The sequence below is a fragment of the Sander vitreus genome, chromosome 1 (genome assembly GCF_031162955.1).
Source record: "Sander vitreus isolate 19-12246 chromosome 1, sanVit1, whole genome shotgun sequence".
In the NCBI taxonomy this organism is placed as follows: Eukaryota; Metazoa; Chordata; class Actinopteri; order Perciformes; family Percidae; genus Sander; species Sander vitreus.
Genome location: NC_135855.1, coordinates 14,609,944 through 14,636,385, shown reverse-complemented (window position 1 = coordinate 14,636,385; position 26,442 = coordinate 14,609,944). Strand labels below are relative to the sequence as shown.

Genomic DNA, 26,442 nt, shown 5'->3' with positions numbered 1-26,442 from the left:
CTTCTAGCCACATCTGAGCTCACATAGCTTAATTATTTTGGCCTGTATTTCAGATCTCTGACCATCAGCTCAGAAAATAATCAACAATCAACCACTGACGTAAGCTGTGGGACTGACGTGGTTAACATGTGTTGGCCAAAGTCACTGAGCAAACAACCTTAAAAGAATACCGTTTTGGAAATCACTCTCAATGCTCAAACACACTGCAAACATAGTGTTTTTTTGATCGTAGAAATTACACTTTGTGGGATATCGTATCCAGGTGGAGGATGGTATATGTGTGTTTAAAAGAATGAACAAACGTCAATTTCACTGGACTAGTAGACTTGCCTACACTCTGCCCTACTGTAGAAAAAAATAACTTAACTACACTTTGGAGAAAAATGTATTGATGACTTGCATCTGGAACAATTTCAGTCATTCATCATTTTAATGCAGAAAGAGAGAGACATGCTGCTCAGCTCATTGAATATAAGCAGTAAAACTAATGGTTCCCAGTCCTCTATCTTGTCCCCATTTTTTGGAGTCCAGACTATGTTATTTGTCTTGCCGGTCGTCTGTCTGCTGGTTTCTTATTTCACGTCCTTCACTGGTCCCAGCACACTCTAGCCCTGTGATATCACCTGTGGGCCACAGTCAGACTTGCTTTTCTCTTACACTCTATTCTTGGTTCTCTTTCTTCACCCTCCCTCCCCCTTCTTTTGTAAGAAAAAGAGAAGTCTGATGGCTTTTCCAGAGTGAGTGGGAGGTGTGTGTGTGTGTGTGTGTGTGTGTGTGTGTGTGTGTAAAATACGTTCCTCTGTGTGAGTTGCACCTCTGTTGGAATGTACTCACAAGCAAAGATTTGTGCACTTTGAGCATTTTTCTTTTGTGATCAAGTTGACCGCTGCTGGCCCACAGTGATGACATTTTTGCGTAAACCAAAAAATAAAATAAGAAAAAAAGTTGAAATCAGTTTTGATATTTGAGAAAATGTCCATGTGAAGATAAAAGTGAACTGTAACTTTTTACCATGTGTCTCTCAGTAGCAAAGAACAAGGACTTCTTTCTAGGACTGCAACTAATTATTATATTGGATTATTGTGATGATTGATAAATAAATGATTGTTTTCTTGATTAATCGTTTGATCTATAAAATGTCTTGTTTTTGTCTAAAACCTCAAAGATATTCAGTTCATTATGACAAAAAAACAAGCAAAGCGGAAAATCCTCGTATTTGAGAATCTGGAACCAGAAAACTTTGAGTTTTTGCGCCTAAAATTACTGAAATGATTCATCAATTATCCAAATAGTTGGCAAGTGATTTTCTGCCAGTCGCTGATCGACTAATTGACAAATTGTTTTAACTTTTTAGTCTTAATGTCACAAAGACAAATCACTACCAACCACAAGACATCCCTGTGGTTATTGTTTTCTGGTTGTATTATTACAAGAAAAAACCTTTTCATAGGAATATTTGATTTACAGGATTTCTGTATCTTTTCAGATATTAAGTCACCTGGATTAGCCAAAAAAAAACAAAAAACATTATGTATTGTAAATGAAACGATTGTTGTAATAATAACTTTTAAAAAATCATTTCTCATGCTATTATGAATCATTGTGCAAGGTTTTGGCGTCTAAAAGGATTAAAAACTCATGGATCGGTTTCTCGAAACTGGCCTTCCTGGATTATTTAATTGTCTCATCGGTGTCTGGAACAACAGATCCCCCACCAACGCATCGTTTATTGTATATCTGTTTTTGGTCTGAACACATGGTCATTCAGACCAACACAGTGGCATGGGTTAACCCACGTCAGAGACAGAACTGAAGGGTCAGTGCACGTCTGGCTTCACAGTCCTCCTCCTCCTGACCAACGCTGAATGCAGATGCTGCACACACAGGTGTTTCTAGTAGGGACTTTGATTCCGTTATTGTTGTTTAAATAACAAGTTAACCACCTCTCTACATCCAATAGGGGTGCATAATTCAGAAAATGTCACGTTTCGATATCAATTTTCAGGCTCAAGATTCGATTCAAAAATCGATTTTCGATTCACAAACAATTCTCGATTGAAAAAACGATTCGCAGTATGTAAATGTAGTTGCTTTTCCCATGTGATTGCAGTAGACATACAATTAAAAAAAAAAATAAAAAAAAATGTTCGAATGTGAATCGACTTTTTTGGCACACCCCTAACATCCAACTCAAGTGGGGGAGAAAGAGAGCTTGCAGAGAGGGATAACTGAAACTGGAACTATTTTATGATTGTACGTAATGTGATTAACTCTACGGTTGCAGATTCTTTGAATGGTGGCACAACAAGGGATTAACCTGTGACAGCCGTACAGGAACAGGTCCGATGTTGGTTGGAAATGCATTAACTAATGTATGACACAAGGGGATAGACACAGTAGAAGCACATGATAATTCACCATCAAGCTGTGTGTCAGGTTTCAAAACCCCGACTTTATTGCAGATAGATTTGTCTCTTCACATGTTATTGGTGGACATCAGCCCTCTGCTAAATGTCATTAGTCTGCAGCTCTGTTGGTCATGGCTCGACAGACTGGCCACAGACTTTATGAAAGGCACAAAGGCTATTTCAGCCCTACACCCCCACACTCCTACCCTTACTCAGTACTGGGACGGAGGCAGGGCGGTCAGGATAGTGGGACAGACGGAGGAGATGGAAGGGGGGGGGGTTTAGGGGCCCAGTCAAAGAGTCTCTGAGCTGTTGAGACAGTCTGCCAGCCCTTTTGTCCGGCAGCACCATCCTTTCTTTATCCATCATCCACTTTGTCTCTTTCTCTCCCCACCCACTATGCTATCATAGGACAGATTGTGGACTAGGGGTCACAATGTTTACATACACTCGCAGGCACTTCAAAAGTCCAAAATCATTTCTTTTAATTTTTGGATTAAACATGAAAGTTTAGTAGCGTAATGACCAATACTGGAAGACAACAAAAAATAAAGTAGATGCTAAAAGGCCTTTAGGTCCTCAGTGTTTGCTGGCTTGTTTTTAGTGATGTTAGACTTTCATTTGAGTTTGAAAAGATTTGTGTGAGAGAGAGAGAGCACTGCTCTGGCCAGCCTGAACACACACACAGTGTATATGTTTGTGTCTCTGAGCGTAACTGGGCATGCCTCAGTGTTTGTTTTGCCCCCCCCCCCCACCTCAGTAAAGCTCAATCTGCTCTGTCTGAGTCTGTTCTGAGACAGCTAAACACACACACGCACACACACATTATGCATTTACACAGATTATTACTAAATGTGAATCCCTTGCAAGTACAGTTATTTTTTTATCTCGCTCGCGTGTGTGTGTGTGTGTGTGTGTGTGTGTGTGTGTGTGTGTGTGTGTGTGTGTGTGTGTGTGTGTGTGTGTGTCTGTGTGTGTACACCATTCACACAAACAGAACTGGTCGGGCGTAAAGGTCAGGTTCAGCCTCAGCTTCGAGTCATAAAACCGAATGATGTTGACACAATTTCCCCTGTGGCAAAAAAAATCAATACCAATTTGTGCCTTTCCTTTTTTGGCATCAATTTCACTCTGTCCCTTGACAGAGAAACATCGGCACCTTGTCTCTTGTTCTCAATCAGAAAGGAAATCAAGATGACCTAAAGATGACACAGGCATGTTTTAACTAGCCTTACATGTTATCTCTACAGGAAATACAATTCAATGCAGGTCAGAAAAGTGAAGGGTGGTTTGGATATTTTTTTATTCTTTGGGTTATTCTTTTTCACCGCTGCAGTGAACGTTAAAACAAAATTGATTGTATTAACTAGTGCTGAAAATATTAGTGAGTCCATTAGTCTGTCGAAAATGAACTGCCAATTATTTTGATAATGAATAGATTTACTCTTTAAACTTATTTTTCACAACATTCCCTTGTTCTTGCCTCCCGTTAGTGAATTTGCTGCTTTTATTTGTCAAAGAAGAAATTTCAATGGGAATTTCTTTTTAATCATTTTCTGACATTTTATAGACCAAACGATCAATTCATTGAGAAAAAAATGGGCATGTTAATTGAAAAATACTGAGTAGTTGCAGACCTAGTAATAGCTTTCTAATTTCAACTTAAAATCATTGTGATGTATCACATAAAACAAATTGTTGTCTAAAAACACCGTAATGTACAAAGTAAAATAACGTAGACAGTACACTGCTGCATATACTCTGAACACAGTTATCTAGCAACACATGCTGAAGTCGGCCTTCTCCTCAAATTATCCACGATTCATTTTGTGGTCTTGAGGTACTGTTTTTTTGATGCACACAGAAAAACAATTTTACACAAAGTCAATATTGAAAAAAATAAATATGTTAGGGGTGTCACGATTCTCCAAATCCTCGATTCGATTAACCTTTCGATTCTAAGGTCACGGTTCTATTTGATTCTCGATTTTTACATTTATTTTTTTTAAAGCACAGGTTGCGATGCCATTTTTAGACTAGACTTTTATGCAGTATAATATATGACCTTTGTTTGCAATGTACCACACTACATTGTCAAATTTAAAACATTAATTAACAACATAATGTAACAATAACTTATATCTTCAGTCATTTGGAAACTTGAAAATTTGTCAATAAAGTTAAAAGGAAAAAAAAAGTTTGCAGACAATGCTGAGGGCAGACGCTTCGCAGCACAGCGGCGTTTGGTGTTTTAAGCCCCCAACGTCGTCTTCCAGGCAGCGCTGCCTGGAAGGCACTAGGATTAGGCAATGGTTATGGTTATGGTTAGGGTTAGGGTTAGGTGCCTTGAAGACGACGGTGGCTTGGTTGGGGGCTTAAAACACCATCGAGCCAGCACAGCGGTCTTAGCAGCTGAGCAGTCAGAGAGCACAGAGGGCGACTCGGCAGTCCCCTAACCTGTTAGCTCTCTCTAATATAACCAATATAAGCTACTCTGTTTAGGCTACAAAACGTGCATGCTGGCTGAAATTCAACTGTGCGGTTTTGTCGGGATTAAGCTATAAACAGAAGGAAACTCCGCTAGCTGCTAGGCTAATGTGCAATGTTAAACGCACAGAATACGGTACACTCACTGGAAATCCAAAATACTTCCACACCGGCGACTTCAGTGAAAGAGGAGGGGGTTCGAGCTCTGTCGATGGGTCTCCTGCATCTGCAGTTGCCATGCTAACTTTTGACTGGCTGTATCTAAGTTAGATTTAAAATCGAAATCGTAACACCCTTAATATACGTTGAGAAAAACCATGTAAAGCTATTCCGTTGTCATCGATGTCTATCTTATTTTTCAGCGCGAGTTATGTCTTTGTGTGGGTCTATGGTGATCTGTATTACGCAGTTTCTGGTGCTGTAGGGAGGAGTTGAAGGCTAAAAAGTGGATTTTTTGGAACCCTTCAGAACCCACCCATGTCCACCCAACAGGGAATTTGGTGTCATAGTTCTCCCGTCTTCTGCCTCCCCCTTGCTACATAGCTGTCTGAGTTTGCCTGTTTAGACAGTGCTGCTGGCTCTTCCTCTAAACAACAAGCTGAGGCTTGATGGTGGTGCAGGAGTGGTTTTTACTATTTTCCCCCATTAAAGTCTCAATCAATGTACTGTCATACATTTCTTCAATAAAGTGAGTCATTCCGTTTTAGGAGGGTATTGTGGTTGTTTGGACCTGTCTATGTGTTTCATGTGCACTGTTGGTGTTGCTTCTTCCATTTTTTTCCACATGCCCTACGTTTTGTTAGTACAACAAATAGCCAGTAATGCCACTGCAATTTGAGCATGTCTGTCTCAGCCCATGTAGAGTCTAGCCCCTACCAAACTCACTCAGCAGCAGGGACCTAACACACATACCACTGACATCAGATCAGCCCTGTCTGACCATTTAACACATCTACAGTGGTAGTTTTTCTGCTCCAAAAGAGTAAGGGAACACCGATAACCACAATAACCCTGCATGTTACCTCTTTGAGGATTATAATGCATTATCTTTGTGGATTCCTTCAGCGATGTAGTGTTCCAACTTTATGGTTATTTTTTTCACAGTTTGTGCTGTTATTAAGTCAACATTTAGTCAGTCAGTGTTATGAGTGTCTGCATGTGATCATTGTTCCTCTTCGCAAATGCATTTTTTTTTATGCGTGTCCTCCTTTTGGACAATTTCCCATGATTCACTTTTGCAGCTGCCTCTGTTTATGAAACTGTGATTTAGTTGCTTCAAAGCTACTAACTGTCTTATGTCTGTATGTTTATTTATTTAGTCCAACCCTAGTAAAACAAGGTTGCAAATTGAGTCAATACATTGAATACCAATTAGCTGTAATGGAGGTCTGACAACATCTTTAAGTGACTTTTGAAACAACTTACAGAGGTCCTGAAAGGCCTTATCTGCTATTGCATCAGTCACAAACCTAAAAAAAAAAGTATGCAATGTGGTAAAGGGAAACAGTACCAATAAATCATAACAATACATGCCAAACACGGAAAAACTGCAATAGAAAAGAGGAGCAGTGGTCATAAGTAGACTCTCACAAACGATAACTGAAATACATTTAACAAATTGTTGCAAGCTACTACTAATACAACTTTAACACTATTGTTAATGAACAATATTGGAACAATTAATAATGAACAATTATTTATTGCAGGTTGTTGTACTTGATTGCATAATAACCCGAGGTGTTTTTGTTTATTTGTCTACTGTGTGACAGTATCCAGATTGTACTCGTGGGCCCAGCCAAATCTCTCTCTCTCTTGTTGAACACTAAAATCAGAAGCAGTGTAATGGGACGAGCCCTGTTGTTTGTCCATGATTTAATAGCCTGAAGTCTGCGAGGTCTTTGATCAGACACTGTGTTATCGTGTAACATCCCTAGCCATATTACATGTTCCTGGCCATGCTATAATAGATGTATTATTAATATTATTATGTTGTTTACGTCCCTTTTTGATGTGTCAGCACTGTGATAACCTGCATAATGTTGCTGTGGCTCACTCTGAAAAAATACTTTTGACTAAGGACAAGCTTCAGTACAATACACCCTTAACAAAACAGATTGTACAAAGAGTGAGACACCACTTCTGTTTTTATTGTGACATTCATGAAGAAAAAAGCCCACCTGTTTTATGTGTAATTGATTGGCCATAATAACATTTCATGGTTGAGGACAGCTCTGCTGTTAACTTCCACTTTCCCTATGGTGACTACGGGACCACTAAGGTGTAAAACCCCCAGGAAATGGCCATTTTCTTTACAAATTGTGAAAAACTGGCAACTTAATTACAGCTTTTCAGTCATGAGATGTCTATAAAGGGACTCTCTCCTCAACCTCTCACTGTGTCTCTTGACTTGCATCATATTATGGGAGAATCTTATCCTTATTATCTAAGGTTTGTGTTGTCAATCAGCTGGGGGCTCTCACTTTTCAGACGATAGTATGCCTCTTCTTTGTATGCTCCTGTATGCTTGTGTGCACATAAAGTACTCAGATACCATTTTATAAATTGAAGACACCCTCCCCCCAACACACACACACACACACACACACACACACACACACACACACACACACACACACTCCCCGGCCCATCCCATTTTAAAGTACAGAGGCAGTGAATAAAAGCCTTTGCCATGAAAAATTAAAACACAATTCTCTGCTTGCTGGATATACAATGGCTGACCCAGATGGGGCACGACTGAGCTTTCAGTAGTAGAACAGTACACAGCCTTGTTAATATTTGGGGACTGGCATTTGTCCTTCTAAAGGGCTTTAGCTTACACCTTTGACCCTTACTCTGTATTTGTGTGTAAGAGGGTGGGTGAGACAGAGAGCTAGAAGAGGCATATGTGGTTGTTGCCTCTTGCATAAGATGATAAGATGAGTGTGTTTTTTGGGTCATTGTGCTCATAGATTAAAGGCTACATCCCCATTATGACAATCTGCAGCGTCAAACTACCGCTCATTACTATCTGGCAGCCTAAATCATCATCCTGCCCACAGTATTATATACCAGATGAATGTAGATGCTATACACAATGAATGAAGTCTTGTTATACATACTGAAATCTCATTGCCGGTTGTTTATTATTAGACATCATCTCATAACTAGCGTGCACACAGCTGGGACCCTCGTCAGTAGGAGGTAGTGTCAGAGCCCAGACAACAACAATACATCACATCTGGTGATATGATTTGGAGGACAGAATTGTCTGTGACTGTGAAAGAAAAGGTTTTATTACAAGTGAGTTTGTTATTATCATTAGGGCTGCAACTAACGATTATTTTCATAGTCGATTAATCTGTCGATTATTTTCTCGATTAATCGATTAGTTGTTTGATCTATAAAAATGTCAAAACATGGTGAAAAATGTGGATCAGTGTTTCCCAAAGCCTAAGAGGAAGTCCTCAAATGTCTTGTTTTGTCCAAAACTCAAAGATATTCAGTTTACTGTCACAAAGGAGAGAAGAAACTAGAAGATATTCACATTTAACAAGCTGGAATCAGAGAAATCTTATTTTTTAGTAATAAAAAAATGACTCAAACGATTAATCGATTATCAAAATAGTTGGCGATTAATTTAATAGTTGACAACTAATCGATTCATCGATTCATCGTTGCACCTCTAATTATCATTTTTACATTTTGGGTCATGGACCTTCGTCAAGTATCAGTTTCCAATTTGAAACAAAACATGTTTATACTAAAGCCACAGGCTGTAACAACTAATCAAAAAGAGGTGCCGTATCAAACACCTGAGAATATATGTCAAACAAGATATGTCAAAGTCCTTCGAATACAACTTAAAATAGAGAAAAATAAATTGGTTTTTTTGGGCAAAGCAAAGGGGATGGGGAAGGCAGATCAGACAATAACTAGTCCAAGTCTCATATTCAAACTGGTACATTTGTCATAACCTTGATGGGAAAAAATATATATATACATCTATAAATAAAGGCAGACACATAAATCCGTATTTCAGACAAAAGGTTGCAGGTTATTGACAAACTTCTCTGCTTCTGCCTGCAGGTCTCTGGATGGCCGTCTGCAGGTCTCCCACAGGAAAGGTTTGCCCCACGTCATCTACTGCCGTCTGTGGCGCTGGCCCGACCTGCAGTCCCACCATGAGCTGCGGGCGGTGGAGCTGTGTGAGTACGCCTTCCACACGAAGAAGGATGAAGTGTGTGTCAACCCATACCACTATCAGAGAGTAGAAACGCCAGGTACGAGAGCTCTGAGCAGGTTTATCTCTTCTTCCAGTTTTACCATGGTTCTCTAATATTTATATTTTTTTCCAAGAATATAAAGGATGAAGTTTGACAGTTTGTCCAGAATTCTTTTACTTTGCTGCCAGGGCCCTTTTTTTTTCTCAATACACTTGAATAGACTTGTTTTTATCCAGAGGGCTTATCTAATATTTGTCCTGTGATTAATTGCACACAGCTTTGTCCTATTTTATTGTTTTATTGTATCCTTTTATTGTTTTGTTATTGAATTGTGTTGCATTATATATTTATTTTAGATTTATTTATTGCCCAGACATGGAACTCAGTATTGGTTTTGTTCTAAGAAATGTGTGTGTGTGTGTGTGTGTGTGTGTGTGTGTGTGTGTGTGTGTGTGTGTGTGTGTGTGTGTGTGTGTTATACAGTACTCCCACCAGTGCTGGTGCCCAGACACACAGAAATCCCCAGTGAGTTCCCACCTCTGGATGACTACAGCCATTCAATCCCAGAAAACACCAACTTCCCTGCGGGCATTGAGCCCCAGAGCAACTACATACCAGGTACCAGCATGCTCCCTAACATGACTGACACTCCTTTTACACCAGGAATCTTTTATACCAAGTCTGATTATCCACAGTAACACAGTGTCAAGTTGTTAACATGATACATGGGTCAGGCAGTTCTTAGTGCCTAGCACACCTTTCAGACTGACACAGTGATACATGTTTGCTGTCTGAACAACTGTTATCGGACATGGCTTTGAACATACTCCTTCCAACCAGGTTTAAACACATAGTGAAACTGACATTTTGCTGTATTTGATATTTATTGTATCTAATGTAATTCTTTGTAGATTGCCAGTGTTTATTTTTTTCCTTTTTGTCTTCCTGTGTTGTGTTTCAACTACTATACATATACAGCAGAGATTACCACCAGATGTATTTTAAGGAACTTTACCACATATTTGATGAGGTGTGTGTGTGTGTGTGTGTGTGTGTGTGTGTGTGTGTGTGTGTGTGTGTGTGTGTGTGTGTGTGTGTGTGTGTGTGTCAGAAACACCACCACCAGGCTACCTCAGTGAGGATGGAGAGACCAGCGATCACCAGATGACCCACAGTATGGACACAAGCTCCCCAAACCTGTCACCTAACCCTGTTTCACCTACACACAGCAACTTAGGTAAAGACTGTGTGTGTGTGTGTGTGTGTGTGTGTGTGTGTGTGTGTGTGTGTGTGTGTGTGTACTTTTCTGTCTGTCTGCCTGCCTTCACTTACAGACAACTGTTTCAATAGTGTATCTCCCCAGTGGGAATTCCCTGTTTGATGTAACTCCATTTTTGTATAAGGAAACCAGGTGATGAAAGAATCCTTTGTCTTCCCTCTTTGGAACAGACACCATTCAGCCCTCACTAACTTCAATGGCAATATCCTACGTTTATTCTATCAGGATGGAAAAACGCCAGGGGGGCTTGGCTGTAAAGCCTCTGGTGAAATAACAAAATCAAACCAGTTTCATTTGGCAGTGTCGTCCAGCTCTATTCTGGACTTCAGAGGCAAGAACACAATGAAGTTGTTAGAGAGTGGCTATGTTAAGGGAGAAAATCGCAAATTACCAGAACCAGTTGAAGTTACTGAAAATGGTCATGGATACGCCTGTAATTTGACCATTTTGGTTCCAGCGTCCCACCAGTGAGGGTTGAGTTTCCACATTTTGTCTGGTAAAAGCTTCTTGGAAACGGCGTATGGGTTTGACATTTTGTGACACAAGCTCAGCCTAATGTTTTCTTAGGTTGTGTTTTTTTCCCTCTACATTCACCTCAGCCCCCTTTCTCCCCACATTTGCCCCTTCCTTGCTTCAGTTGCTGTTTCTATCCATTTTCTCTCCTATCTATTCTGTTTTCTTGCCATTATTCCTCTGATTTGTACCCACTTCTTTCTTATCCTACTGACCTTGACTCCTGTCTCCTGTTACCCATTTGTTTCTTTCCTCCTGTATTATTTCAAGCATTGACTTTCTTATTGATCTGCATTTCAATCTATTCACAGCCACCTTACTTAGAACAGTGTACTCCATTCGCTAGTCTCTCGGTCTGTTTGATGTAGGTATATATATTAGAGATGTTCCGATACCGATACCAGTATTCTGCCTAAAATGCTGGTATCGGTATCGGGCAGTACTGGAGTTTATGCACCGATCTGATACCACCAGAAAATCTTCGTTAAAGTAGTTTATTTATGTTCTTTCTCCGTTATAACTGACTGTCAAACTGGATAATAAAAGAAAGTTCTGTGGCATTCATCGTTTGTGTTTGTTCATGTTTCACAAAGAGTTTAACCTGAGCCAGACCAACAACAAAGATATAGAAATCATATCACATCCATACAGGGATAGTAGTATACAGTTGTTAAAACATAATCAAATATATGACACACTGGTATCGGATTGGTACTCGGTATCGGCCGATACGCAAGTTCAGGTATCGGTATCGGGAAGCAAAAAATGGTATCGGGCCATCTTTAATATATAGATATATAGATACATATATATATATATATCTTTCTCCATCTCTCTGTGTTAGACCTTCAACCAGTGACATACTGCGAGCCGGCCTTCTGGTGCTCTATTTCCTACTACGAGTTGAACCAGCGAGTAGGAGAGACCTTCCACGCCTCACAGCCCTCTCTGACAGTGGATGGCTTCACGGACCCCTCCAACTCAGAGCGTTTCTGCCTGGGCCTGTTGTCCAACGTCAACCGCAACGCAGCTGTGGAGTTAACGCGCAGACATATTGGTATGACTCTATTTAGATCTGCACTGCACATATGATTGGTTATTTAATACCAATTCCAAACGAGACATCACTCTACATTTGTGATTAATGCTCTTTTTTTTAAGATGGCATGAGTTTTATCTAAGGAGTTTATTCTGTCTCTGTTTTGTCTTCAAGGCCGTGGTGTGCGGCTGTATTACATCGGAGGAGAAGTTTTTGCTGAGTGTCTCAGCGACAGCGCAATCTTTGTCCAGAGCCCCAACTGTAACCAACGCTACGGCTGGCACCCTGCCACAGTCTGCAAGATCCCTCCAGGTGTGTGTCCAGCTGCCAGAGACACCTTTTCCCATTTGTTATGTAGTATGAAGTTTGTTACTTGTTACTTTCACGGCTGAGTGTAGTTTTGGGGGGGCAGGAATAAACTTCTGGAGACAACTATGTGTGTTTGTCAGCGACTTTCTGCTGGCAAAAATCTCCAGTTTGAGCCCGTTCAATGTCTGTGGCAAAACTGACGACATCAGAGAACCTCTTTTGGTAACCACGTTGGGATTAATCAAGTTAAGATAATTCTTTAAAATAGATGATTGAGAACAGATTTACTGTGGCTGTATCATCATTGTGAAATTCTGGGCTGATACTGATGTTTAAAAATAATACAATATGGTCGATGACGATGTTTTGTTTTTGTTGTTATGTATTACCCCTTTTGTAAGAACGGTTTTAAAGTAATTCATCCCTTCATTACACTATCTTTTCTCCCTTTCTCAAATGGCGTGGTTGTCGAGGGCTGAGTTATGCTGGTGGCGATTTATGTCGCTGGTCTTTCTTCGACACGGTGTAATACTCCCACATGGCCACAACATGTGGGCAAGGCACCCTTTGACCTTATACGTGATATGTCACGCCAGCGTAGTGTCCAGTCAGTGGCTATCTTCTCCGAATCAGCAGCTGCAGTAGCAGCACATGCTAGCGGCTGTTGTCCGAGTCCGACTGCAAAAAAAACAACACATAAACATTGGACACTGCCATCGGTAAATGCCATCTTACTTGCCGAGAGGCCGATGGCAAATATCATCCGATACCGATGTTCTGCCAATAAATGGTTTCATCCCTTCTTACCTTCACCGCCAGTCCAGGAATGTCCTCCTTAGCTATTGTGTCTTAATAGAGGTTTGTTGTCCAAAGAAAGATGTTTACACAAGCACTGTTGAACTTTGTTGTCTGAGTCGTCCATGCCCCTTTCAGACAAGCACCTCTTTACTTAAATGTGATGGCGGTTTTACATGTAGGTTTCATGTTTGAAGTCACTTTAATGTAAAGGTCACGATCACAATCTTGTTAGGTCGAACTTTGCGATGCCGTCAGATTACCATAAAGGCTGCACAGGGGTAACATTCACGGAGAAATGAAATGCATTTCTTGTTCGCCTGATTAAGATCACTTTTCTCATGCAAGTATCATATACGCTCAAAGAAAATGAAATCACTTTATTAAAGTATGAAACCGTGTAATTCAGAGGATTTTACAATTCTCTGGAGATTCCTTTCATGTCCGATCAGGTGTAGATCAGGCTAAATAAATTGCGAGTGTCAAAAAAAGGTCAAAAAAATAAATAAAAACTTTGTTGAAGCACAGTAACATTAAAACCAGCTATCTCCATCCTTATGTTTTTTATCTTTTATTCACAGTCCCCCCCCCCTTTAATAGAATGCTCCACTGATTTAGCATTGCTCTCCTATGCCATTGTCGGACACACGATGGACAATCAAAGTCAGAGATATCATCTTTTTTGTTATTCCATGCATTCTTGTCAAAACTAGGCGCCTCCATTACCAACAATGCAGTGTGACGTCGCCTGAGGCTTCAGGTTTAGCTCCCCCTGGAGCCACAAAAGGCTTTATACAACAAGTTCCCCTGAAAGCCAAACCTCCCCAAAAGCTGCCCCATCTTATGTACATGTCTAAATATGGTAAAACCAAATTGTTTGTGACCAGTTTTGTGTTGGCTGTTCCCTCCAGGATGTAACCTGAAGATCTTCAATAACCAGGAGTTTGCTGCCCTGCTGGCCCAATCAGTCAACCAGGGCTTTGAGGCTGTGTACCAACTCACCAGGATGTGCACCATCCGCATGAGCTTCGTCAAGGGCTGGGGAGCCGAGTACAGGTAAGCTGCTTTCACAGATCAGCTTTGGGTTAATGGCAACCACTCACTCATATCCTAAATGCTAAACCCTAACCACGACAGAGTTGAACTGCTTATCAGATGATAAAACCCACAACCAACTTGTCAGCAACACTGTTGTGCAAAGATCAAGTCCTTAGCAAGCCCTTATGTAAACACAGACAATAGAAACAAACAGACTGTGAATCACATCCCACAACTCAGCTGCTCCCGCTCCCGGGCATCTGCTTACACTCCGGTTGTATGGAATCCGGTGTATGACGTCGTCAAGCCCTCATCAATGGAAACAGGCCCAAGTTGGTAGGACAGACTATTTTTAAACAAACACACATGTGCTGTTTCAAAAAGAGATGTCAGACTTTCCCTGTCCCATCCCCTCCCTGTTTTCCATACAGTCTGACTCACTGATAGTAAGAAAGGAGGAGACGGAATAAAAGGGGAGCCAATGATTGGCTGAAAGTTGGCTCTGCACAGGAGGAGGTTTCCTCAAGGGGGAAACCTTTTGTGCTGTGAGCAATGGCTCACCAGTCCTGTCCAGACCAAATGCTGACATGTGGAGACGGTTAAAAACAGGATTCAGGTTACTGGACCAGCCAGGCCTCCACCCACACGTCGCCCGCTCTGTCTTTTCCCATGTCGACTTTTGGTTGTTGTTTTTAACTCTTATGTCTTTTTTACCTGTTCTTTTTTTAATCCACTAAAAAAATAAAAATTGATGTAAAATGTAAACAAACCATATAAACTAGAGGGATTTTGTATGAAGGCCATGGGGAATCATGGATGTGCCAAAGGATATAGAGATCAAGAGGATACATATCTGAAGATGTTTTGTTTATATTGCCTCTTCTGAAATATTTCTTTTTCAAGAATTAAAAACGAGTACTATTGTTTTTTCAAGAACGTGTAAGAGGAGAATCCTTATCATCACTTTGTACATTCTAAGGTTTGTCAGAGGTATGTATATATAAAAAAGGTAACAAAGAAAAACAAAACAAAACTTCCTATTTTCAGTTTTCGTATTAAGTACTAAATGATAAATGACATGTATTCCTAAACACTGGAATGCTAGAGAGACATAGAGGCGAGCAGGTTTTGTCTTAGGTTATCATATTTATTCTAATTCAGCTGAACTTATCGCTATGTAGATGAGGCATTGATAAGATAGACTCATAAAAAACAATTATTGTAGACATGAAATATAGGTCAGCTCTTAGCGTTCCCAATCCCAAGTTAAACAGTGACAACACAAATAGAAAAAAGAGAATATTGGTATTTCAGTTCCCCTCACACTCTAGACTTAATTTGATACTAAACGGATCTTGAATTCTGTCTGAACTGGCATTACGAGGTGTTAAAGGTATAACTCAGAAATCAGCATTGGTCCAGTTTTTTGTGTCTTTTGGTTTTCTGAGACCAGCTTCTTGCCTTACCTTGACTTTGTAAGTTTACTCACACACATCCTGCTTTCCCTGTGTACTCAACATCTGTTTCTGCTCTCCTCATGTCTCTCCCAGGCGACAGACGGTGACCAGCACCCCCTGCTGGATCGAACTGCACCTGAACGGCCCCCTGCAGTGGCTCGACAAGGTGCTCACACAAATGGGCTCCCCGAGCATCCGATGCTCCAGCGTCTCTTAGGGAAACCCTTCATCCACCCACTTCCTGTCAGTGACTAAACAAACCACACAGACTGCATACAGGCAAGAACGGCTACACGAGTACAGAGAAATGACGAGCCTCCCCCTCATTCAGCCAATCCTCAATCTGTAACTTAGTCCTTCCTCCCCACCAGCTGTCAGTAGCACTTTTTTATATACATGTTGTTTGTGGCAAAAGGGGACAAGTGCATTAAAGCAGTACCATGTTAGCATGATCTCAACATTTTGTCCAGAATTATTATGATGGCGTTTTTTCAAGTGCCAGAAAGGCTGTAGCAATGGCAGGAGGTTTTTTGGTTTTTCAATTAAGAGATTCTTATTTCTTACTTTTTTGTTTAAATTTCATTTTTCATGATTTTTACATTTATTTTGTACAGATGCTGAAGTGAACAGTAGATTTAAAAAAAAAAAAAAAAACTCCATTTTTTTTTTTTTTTTTTTTTTTTAAAGCATTAACAATTTTGTAAAGCATGTATAAGATCATGCATTTCACTTGACCTTGTTTCTGTATGTGGGCATTTGATGGGTTATGAAGACATTTATAAATGTGACCCAGTGAGACAGATTGAAAATGAATAATATAATGGAAATGTTCAACAACTCTTTCTAAACACTGTGTGAAGGAATATACTGTCAGCTTAGTACAAGCATTTGTTTAGGTTTTCATCCTGTCATATGCAGCCTATGTTACTCTGACAAGGCAAATACAGTGTTAAACTACAGATTTGAGTTTCAGACAAACAAATGATCAAGAAAGAAATCATTCTTAAGATTAAGCAGACAGGAGTTACATCTCTTAATACCCGAATATGAGTACTTAAAGACAGTGGCATTCATCAAATGTCATCAGGAGGATGATGCACTTTTGTAAAATGTTAATATTCTAGTAAAGCAATGTTGTTTAATGTACATTCAATGGCAGTTGTGGCTCACAGCTGCAATAGTTCTTGTCAGAAGGTTATATGAAATATATCCTGCATTCATTTCAGGAAGCTTTGCCAATTTGCAAAATACTTTTGCAGCATTGTATTGTGTAGTAGGTAGTATATGATAGGCTATTACATAGAACTTGAAAACATCTCACATACTGTCTGCAAACCTTTAGTTAAATTATAAATTGAACACACAAAATGTAGTTGGAATACTTGTGTGCGATATGAATACTCTGCAGAACAGAAGGCTGTGTAAAGAGAGCAGGAAGATGCCTTTTGCTTTTTTTAATTTTCTCTCTCAGCAGTCCATAACATTGGTGTTATTTTTAGCCATCAGTGATATTGACTTTTTGCACACTCAGGACGGTAAAAATTGAATTATGTACAGGAACCAGCGAAAACGACAGATGCATGACTCTCAAGACTAGTCTATTTTGCTACCAATTATTTTTATAGGACAGTAAGGTGACGACGTGTTGTCTGTTTTTCTACCTGTAAAGACGAGGCAGTTTTAGTACAAAGCACAGCTTTTTACAAAGGGAAATGTTTAGACAGATCAAGGCATGTAATTGAAGGTAGCTTCTCAAAATGTGATGTTTTTTTTAGGTCCATGTACATGTAGTACATACATGTTTATAATGTGACAGTTAACCTTCATAATGTTAATGGTTTTGGAAACATGAGAAAGAAAGAAGCTCAAAGATGAAAAAAGAAAATGTTGAGAAAAGCTTTTTGCTGAAATAGAAAAGCATAGTCTTATCTTTGGTCCCGTTTCCTTTCAGCCACCCACTGTGGTGGAAGTGGATCGATTTCCTTCTGGTTCTAGAACACTAGACAAAGACACAGTGGGTGAACAAAATATTTTGAATCCTTTTACAGTACTTATTTACTTATTACCCTAGCTTTTGATGTTAATGCCAGCCCAGTGGTGCTAATCTGTAACATTTTAGGGACTCAAGAGAACAGCAAAGCCATACGATTTTACTGTCAAAGCTGGTCGATTTTTGATCTCTATTAAATGATGATGACTTTTAAACCTTCTGTGGGATTGTTTCAGAGACAGTAGCATCTACCAATCTGAGACAAGACAGCTCTTTGTAGAGCTTCTAGTGTCCTCGAGTGCAGCAGCCCTGACCCTAATGGGCTCTTTAAGCCCATGGTCAATGTATTTTGCAAGCAAATTTGTCATTTTTATACACTTTTCAAGTTATCGTGCTTGTGCTCCCCCCTTGTTTTAATTGTTCACCGTAATCGTCATTATTAGTTGTGCTTTATGTATTTGCGCTCTGAATTGCTCTTACATGTCTTGTATAAAATCATACCCTTCATTTTTCTCTGCCTATAAAAAGTTGATGTGATGCTTTATATTTTTGTTTGTTATTGTTGGTCTATGAATAAAATCTATATCTTGTGGTGATATTGGAGCCGAGTAAGACGGAAACTGAAGCTGGGTATTATAAATCTTTAAAGTGCTCATATTATGCTTTTTGACTTTTCCCCTTTCCTTTATTGTGTTATATATCTTTTTGTGCACAAAGTGAAAAAGCCCAAAGTCCACCCCAAAGGGACTTACCATCTCCAACAGAAAACACTGTTCTCAAACTGCTCCAAACAGCTCTATTGTAGTCCAGCCTTTACTTCCGTGACGAACGTGCGTCACTTTGTAACACACGTTATAATGCTCGCCTAGCTGCTAGCGTGGCACGCCCTCATACTCTGCTTCTGACTGGCTGGTAGTCCTTACCTAGCTACTGAGCATGTGCAACTCCCAACAAAGTTGAAACAGAAGCGCGGGGCCTCACTCTGTAGCTAAAACAGAGAGCTCAACACACAGGGTGAAAATATATGGTGTTCTTTGAAAATTAAACCACATAAACCTATTCTGGTACAACCTCTAAATACAATTATGAACCTGAAAATCAGCATAATATGAGCACTTTAATGTCAAACCACATCTGTATTTCAGTAACATTCAAGATTATTCTTGTACTCAGATTCACTTTGTTGAGCATAATAGATCAAATATGGAATAATTCAAGATTGGAAAGCCACACTAACTTATTTATAAATGTATAGCTTAAAGGCATACAATAGCCGCTTTCCGACCGGAGGGATTTTTGCAGTTCCTAGAACATAAAATTCCTAGAACCCTTTTTTTTCTCGTGTTCCGACTGGACCAATTTGGGGATTTTTAAGTTCCTCTGACCACAATTCCTGTAACTCTTTCAGCTCCTACTTCAGGCCAGGGTCTTTTCGCTGTTCGCTTTTCAGCATATGAACCTAGGTCAACGAGGGTCGAGTTTCCGGTACAGACAGACCAACAACGGGACAATTTTAACAATTTTCGCCATCTTATTCATCACTAATTTCACTTCTGACAACGTTTTAGGCGAGAAATTAACTGTTTAGATTTCGAATATATGCAGTCTCGCGAAAATTGATGCCGAATTGACAATTTACTTCAAAGTTTTCGGAGTTGAGAAGCTCCATGAAGTGAGGCGACAGCCAGCAGGCGCCTGCCCCGGCCTCTAGCTCGCCGCTCAGCCAGTCATGCTCAGACACCTCGCTGTGAGCTGGAGGTCTCTCAGACCGCTCTCGTAAATAAGAGGCTTTTATTTCGCCGTTGACGGTTCGTTTGTTTAAATATCACAACACATGTCCATCATAAGATTAACGGGAACCTGTGGTTAACTGTCTTTTCGGAGTTAAACTCCACCTCGCTGGCCGGCCGTCACACACACACACAGTCAAACACACACACACACTTATACTCATACTTTTTTTGGTGTATTTGTTTTCTGATTTTAACGCTATAAAGACCGTTGCGTTTCGACTCCCTTACCCCTCCTGTAGTCCCTATGGCCACTTGGCCAGTGCGAATGCAAATGGGAAAAACGGTTTTGGGGGAGAGTAGTTAGTAGATCTGTTTAGAAGTGGACTTTTCCTATAACTACGTTCCTGTAACTACTTGGTCGGAAAGCGGCTTATGTAACTTTTCCCTCTTCGGTCCCCCTACAGGTTGTCTCATTGGAACTACAGCCATGCCTTTAACAAGTTTTGTTAGCATGAAATGTACTTAAAGGCTCTTATTACAGACCTCTCTGGAGATATGTCAGGTTTTAGACTCCTTTTGTCTGCTTTCTTCTGTATGTCGGGGATTTCCTAGTCTGTGGTGGATAATTTGGCGCTGTCCTCAGAAGCAGACAGAAACTGTAATTACGGCCACTAAGCATACGCTCTCTTGGCTCGTCACAATTTCTATGTTACAGGCTAATGCAGACCATAACCATTTCTGCTGTCAAGAGGCACGACATGGCTTTGACTATGAATGCAAGGCTTTGTTCTGATGCCCTTAAGGTAAAGAGGAAAACACCTGCTAACTTCAGAAACCACGTCACTATGGTGACAAATTGTTTGGGTGCATGAGAAACTCAATTGTGAAGAGAGGGTGGAAGGACTATAACCTCTGCTGGTTCACTCTTGTGATATCTGGATATATTTAAAAGCAGTCAATGCAGAAGCAAGAGTCCTCATCGTGACCTTCTTTTAATACTGTACTATAAACTACTGTGCATGGCATCAAAAGCTGAGGCAGTAACTTCTGCACAGTCAGCTTTACATTACGCCTCCACCACAGTCTCCTGTTGTTAGAGCCGAGTCCTGCCTTAGCTTCCTTCCAGACAACACAAACACTTAATAATTAAACAAACATGCAGGGATTGAGACTGTGCATGTGTGACATTCAGTCTGGAGCTGGTCCAGTAAAAATAGCTAAGAGGCAGATTTGTTTCTCAAAGGATTAGGACAGCACTGAAGTTATTATCTTAAGGTATATGGTATACAGCATAATACCAAAGTATAATATACTTAATTATGTTTTTGAATACAGTTTGACTTATTACTTGGTTCAAAATAAGGGTACCCTTTCCTATATTAGGCATACTTTAGGCTATAAGGCTCTGGAAACATACATTAACAAGCTCTGTACCTGTACTCTGCTAAATGACAATACAGTTGAATCTAATCTGATCTATATAAGACAACTTTAAGTTTAAAGCTTTTTGTAAATACTTACTAAGACTTGTACCAGAAATGCAGTTTAAAAGGGTGATAGAATGCAAAACTGATTTTACCTTGTCATAGTTGATTAACGACAGTTTGATGGGTAACTAGGACATACATAGAACCTCAAAATCCCATTGACACCTCTTTCTTCTGCAAATCTCACAATTTGAAACTGCTGCTGAAAACGGGCAAATCTCAACGAGCCGCCTAGTTGACGTCAACTCGGCGGCTCCTCCTCATTTGGCTCTAGTCTCTATCTTTGTCATGCCCCAACATTTACATAGGCTACACCACTGATCTGAGGTCAGCTTAGTCTTCTGAATAGGTCGCGCAGATCTCAGAAATTGTATACATTGTTTATCTGCTATTTAACCACTAAATTCACTTCTGAGAGTTTTTTATGCGAGAAATCAACTATGTAGAGGTCAAATATGGGCCGTTTTACAAAAATTGATGGCTAATTGCAAATTTTGTCCTACTGTGTGTCGGAGTTCAACGGCCTGTGCTGAACTCCTGCCTTCCTGCACAGACCCCGGCCTGCTCTGAGCTAGATGGATCGCCGTCACGGCTGGCAGCCCACGGCACTCCATACCCGCGCAAAGTCACCGTTTTTTGGGTTAATAGACTACCAAACGCCGCTGCCCTGACAGAGCTTCAGGGCCTGCAGCTCCCCTCTTCCTGCTAAATGGCCGGTGTGTGTGAGTGAGAGTGCGGTCAGCGAGCTTGTTACGCCAGCAATCTCTTACCACAGGTTCCAGTTAATCTTATAATGTGTGTAATTATAATGTGTTGAGTTATTTAAACAAACTATCGGGGAAATAAACGCCTCTTGTCCGCGAGTCGCATTGATAGAGCCTGCGGCTGGATGAGCGCTAGCTAGCCTCCTCTTAGAATTCCTCTGGAATTCACAAAAATTCATTAAATTGAAATCGGACACCATTGTTAGCTTTATAAGACCTTGAGGTAGATGTTATATAAGTAGCGTGACGAAATTCAAACTGTAAATATACTCTAATTACTCCGAAAATGAAGCTAACTAGCCGCGATCTGTACACATAGGATTGAAGGGACAGTCGCAGCTAACAAAACCCCTAATGTTCACAAAAATTCATTAAATTGAAATCGGACACCATTGTTAGCTTTATAAGACCTTGGGGTAGATGTTATATAAGTGGCGTGACGAAATTCAAACTGTAAATATAGCTACTCTAGTTATGCCGGCAGCTGGCAGCCAGCCAGCTCCATGGAGCTCCACGTAGCCCCGAGTATTCCAGTAGTCCAGTACCCAGGGAAACTTTCACTGGGTATGGAGGTTGCCGCTTTCTCGTCAGACTGTGTGGAGCTCCTAGCTAAAGTCCGACACGTCTTACCAAATTTGCAATTAGCCATCAATCTTCGTAAAACGGGCAATATTTGAGCTTCATATAGTTGATTTCTCGCTTAAAAAAGTCTCAGAAGTGAATTTAATAACAAAATAGCCCAACAAACAATGTATAACTTTGCAGTGTCTGAAATATGAGACCTGCTGTCTCGTCTCCAATGTGTTTCTATGGGGTTCGCTCAAACCAATCAGTGCGCAGCTCTATCTAAATATTCATGAGCATACCATATTTGGAAGAAAAGCTCTTGTTCCAAATAGGGCCATATTCACAGGGTAGTTAAGGGCCTAATCAAATAGCATTCGGGCAATTTTCAGTCCAACCAATGTTACATACCCTATTAGGAGACCTTAAGTAAAATACCCTATATAATCATTCTATCACCCCTTTAATGTACTTCAACTATTGAAGTCATGTTCTTCTCAAGTATACCTCAAGAGAGGAAATTGTTTTGGTTAATACACTAAAGTAAAAGAAGAACTGAATGGGTCATGTCCATGATTTTGGAAAATAAAGCCCAATCATGCAGTAGATGATATCCGACAGCAGACTTTTTTTTTTTTTTTTGAGAAACTGGAAAGTGGTCCTGTCTGAGTAAAAATCATTTATAAATCATGGCCTCCACACACAGTCAAGATCCAGACACAAGAGAGTAGGAGGGTGAAGTGCATTATGCTCTGTTATTACTTTAACTTTTAGATATTTTCACTCATAATGTCTCCTGGTAAAATCCATAACTTCCCTCATTGTCTTATGAATAGAACTATATACTTTATTACTTGGTTGAACTGTGTCGTGGTGTGGTATCACACACAGCTCATGTCACAAAAGACAGGGTCTGTTTAGTCCTTATTGCTTTTAGTTCAACATAAATGCTCCCATACCGATAACACCATTATTCATTCAACAGATTCTTGGTTTTTATTTTCAGATATTATCTCCATTGTTGGTTTGTGGAGTGTGCGTCACTGTCACTGTGTTGATATAGCAGCAGCAGGCTTGTTAATGTTACTGATGCCAATGAACTGTTCTAGTTCAACACTGCCATCTGCTGGCTGCAGGGAATACTGATGGGCCCCACACAGGAAGTTTCATGTTGATAATGATTCCAAACTCTTATTTATTTAGTAATTTTGCCTTTATTTGATAGTGGACACTAAAGAGGTGATGTCAAACTATTATTAGTTTCAATGTGACTTCACTTGTATTAGTCACTTTAATGTGAAAATGATCAGCTCTAAAGGTATAGTGCGTAGTTTCTGCCTCCCCCATGAGGAATTCTAAATAATGACAACAACACTGTCGACATGTCCACATGATACAGATTTCTGTGATCGCGCACGCGCCATCACCCATCCTCCACGCAGTTGCTAGTTGCCAAGGGGGTAAGCCAGCCTCCGCAAAGCGTAGCTCCTATGGCGCCATTTTGATGCTAATAAGCCATCACTGCCATTCATTTTGACGTCACTTTGACAGCGAATAACTTTACATCTGAAGCGTTTAAAGACTCTATTTGTCCATTGTTTATTTCTAAAGAAACACGACAATGTATAAAAGGCTCCATTACCTTGTACCTCACGTTATGGCTCCGTAGTAGACGTTTTTGTAAAAATAGGCTAACGATTGTGTCATAACCACGGGACTTTCTGTCGCATAATAGACAAATTACCATATAGTACAGGAGAAGCTCACAGGCAGTTTCGACTTACATTAGCTGTTTAAGTTTAATTACTAATGTTAACTAACATTTTAGTTAACAATAATTAGCCTGTGCCTATGTTATCTCCTTACATATAGCTACGCTCTCTGTCTCTGTAAGATTGGGAATGATTGAGATTTCTCTTGGCACAGCTACCAGAAGACTTCCAACTTTCAGACACGTTGCTCGCGGCACATTTACGTCGTCTCTCTCAGTTGTAGGCTGCGCAGTAACACTCAGCCCTCACCGGAAAAGTGCTTCTAATGGCCTTCACTGGTCTCTGTCCAGAGCAACGGGATCGGTTGGTCCATTATATATATGTCTATGGTCAATACACGTGCTAGAAAGAGGTTTGCTAATGTTTTAAAGACCACACCGAAATATTCCCTCTGACATTCTGGTTCTGCTTTGGATGCCGTCAAGCGGGATCTCCGATGGTAATCAGTCCTTCACTGACCAATCAGCATTCATTAGCAGAATGCTAGCGTGTTATGGTCAACAACGACTCAACCTGTAAGAAATCAAAAGGACATAAGTACTCGTTCATTCAACTTTTGACCTATAATCCATGTTTAACTTGCAAAAACTACAATCAAATCTGAGATTTCTCAACGACAATCGGGCGAAAGAGACACATTTAGCCGTCTAGCTCCATAGAGTCCCATTCATTTAGCACTGGACCGCGATCACCCCCAGTGGAACTCTGGTGGAACTGCAACCAAATTCGGTACAATTGGGCTAAATAGGGAGTGGATTTGCTTTCCGTAGACGGGCTTTGACTTCACTGCTCTCCGTTGCAAGTCTACGGCGTCACTTTGTCCATCCATTTTACTGTCTATGCTAGTAGCCAAGGAGGACACGGAGGATTAAAAAAACATGATGGACTCTTCAGAAGAGGTAATTATCTTAAGCTTCTGCGGGGGAAAGTCACCGGTCGCCACAATCTTCTGAAAATAGCCATACTGAGAAATACAGAGAGAGTTGTGTGGAGCTGATAGTCTTAATTAGCTTTGTAGCAACTCATTTGGCAATGGCTTGAGTGTAATGGACGTTCATTAATATCAAAAAGTTACGCACTAAAGCTTTAACAGGACAGATTTAGTAGTACGGAACAGTTCCACAAGGAGGTGTCTTCCTGTTTGTACAGTCTCTGCAGCACATACACATAGGCCTATGTTAGGGGGACAAAAATAGAACAGCTGGAAGATATTTGACAAAATGTCCACACTGAGATGCACCAGACATACTTAAGCTTATAGATATAGCACGCCTTCTTGTTTACATATTTTATGTAAACATAGAGAGTTTTTCTAGTATTTTCTAGTTAAACTGATCAAGACTTTTTTTTAAATCTCCAGTTGGCCTGTAAGACAATGCAAGTTTATTTGAAATGTATCTTTCAAACATAAGGGCAAGAGTAAGACATTATCCATAAACAAACACATACCACATTATAATAATATTGAATAGTGTACATATTCACTGTACACATATTTAACTTATTTAGCAATACAGAGATTATTGAACAGAAAAAGTTGTATATGCATTCTAGTGGCTAGGCTAGTGGGTCCTCCATTGCTCGTCTTCAACTGGTACGAAATGCTGCTGCACGTCTTTTAACTGGCACAAGCAAGTACGAGCACATTTCACCTATTTTAGCTTCACTCCATTGGTCGCCTGTCCATTTGAGGATTTGTTTTAAAATTCTTTTATTTGTTTTTAAAGCCTTGAATGGCCTGGCCCCACCTTACCTCTCTGAGCTGCTGCACCCCTACACTCCCAGCCGATCTCTCAGGTCAGCTGACCAGCTGCTCCTGATGGTGCCTAAAGCTAGGCTTAAGCTCAGAGGGGAATGAGTGTTTGCCGTTGCAGCTCCAAAACTTTGGAATGGACTGCCTCTGCACGTTAGACAGGCCTCCTCTCTGTCTAATTTTAAAAATCTTCTTAAAACCCACCTCTTTTCTTTGGCTTTTAACACCCGGTAGAGTGTTGATCTTATGTGTATACTTGTATTGTGTTTGTCATATTGTATTTTATTTATTCTACTTATTTCCGTTTTATCTTTTTGTGCAGCACTTTGGAAACCTTGTGTTTGTTAAAATCGTGCTATATAAATAAAGTGGATTGGATTGGATTGGATTCATCAGTCCAACCCATGAATTAAGTGAAGAATTATCACCGCCTGTTAGTGTTTGTGCCCATATGATTACAGCTAATAGTGATTAAATGAACATGACTGTGCAGTGGAATGAAAGGGCTCTGTGCATCGACACAGACAGAGAGGAAACATGGCTCACGTTGCCTGTTCAATTGATAGGACTCAGCGTTGATGAGTGGGCACAAAGATGAACAGATGAGTGCCGTCAGCTCTGTCGCCGCGTGAAGGTCACTCTGGAGCAGGTGTTGACAGCGAGAACATTTGTTGATAAACATATCCATCTTTGCAAAGGTCACCATTTGCATCATGTCATCCTGCCTCGTTCTCTCTTTATCTCTCCTTCTCTCTCTCTCTCTCCTTCGTCAAATCGTCACTCTCTTCCTGCTCTTTCCCGCTCTCTGTTTACTTCTCTGGCACCGGCCTG

General features: G+C 40.4%; 1 protein-coding gene across 1 annotated transcript in view; it reads left to right on the top strand.

Annotated features, from left to right (window-relative positions):
• Positions 1-18,134, top strand: part of smad3a (SMAD family member 3a) — a 32,520-nt gene extending 14,386 nt beyond the window's left edge. The window contains exons 2-8 of the mRNA XM_078276302.1: positions 8,982-9,175; positions 9,602-9,736; positions 10,230-10,355; positions 11,755-11,967; positions 12,124-12,261; positions 13,965-14,109; positions 15,642-18,134. Of these exons, the coding sequence (XP_078132428.1) occupies positions 8,982-9,175; positions 9,602-9,736; positions 10,230-10,355; positions 11,755-11,967; positions 12,124-12,261; positions 13,965-14,109; positions 15,642-15,765 (1,075 nt within the window). The 3' untranslated portion in view covers positions 15,766-18,134. The remainder of the gene's footprint in view (positions 1-8,981; positions 9,176-9,601; positions 9,737-10,229; positions 10,356-11,754; positions 11,968-12,123; positions 12,262-13,964; positions 14,110-15,641) is intronic.
• The last annotated feature ends 8,308 nt before the right edge of the window (positions 18,135-26,442 follow it).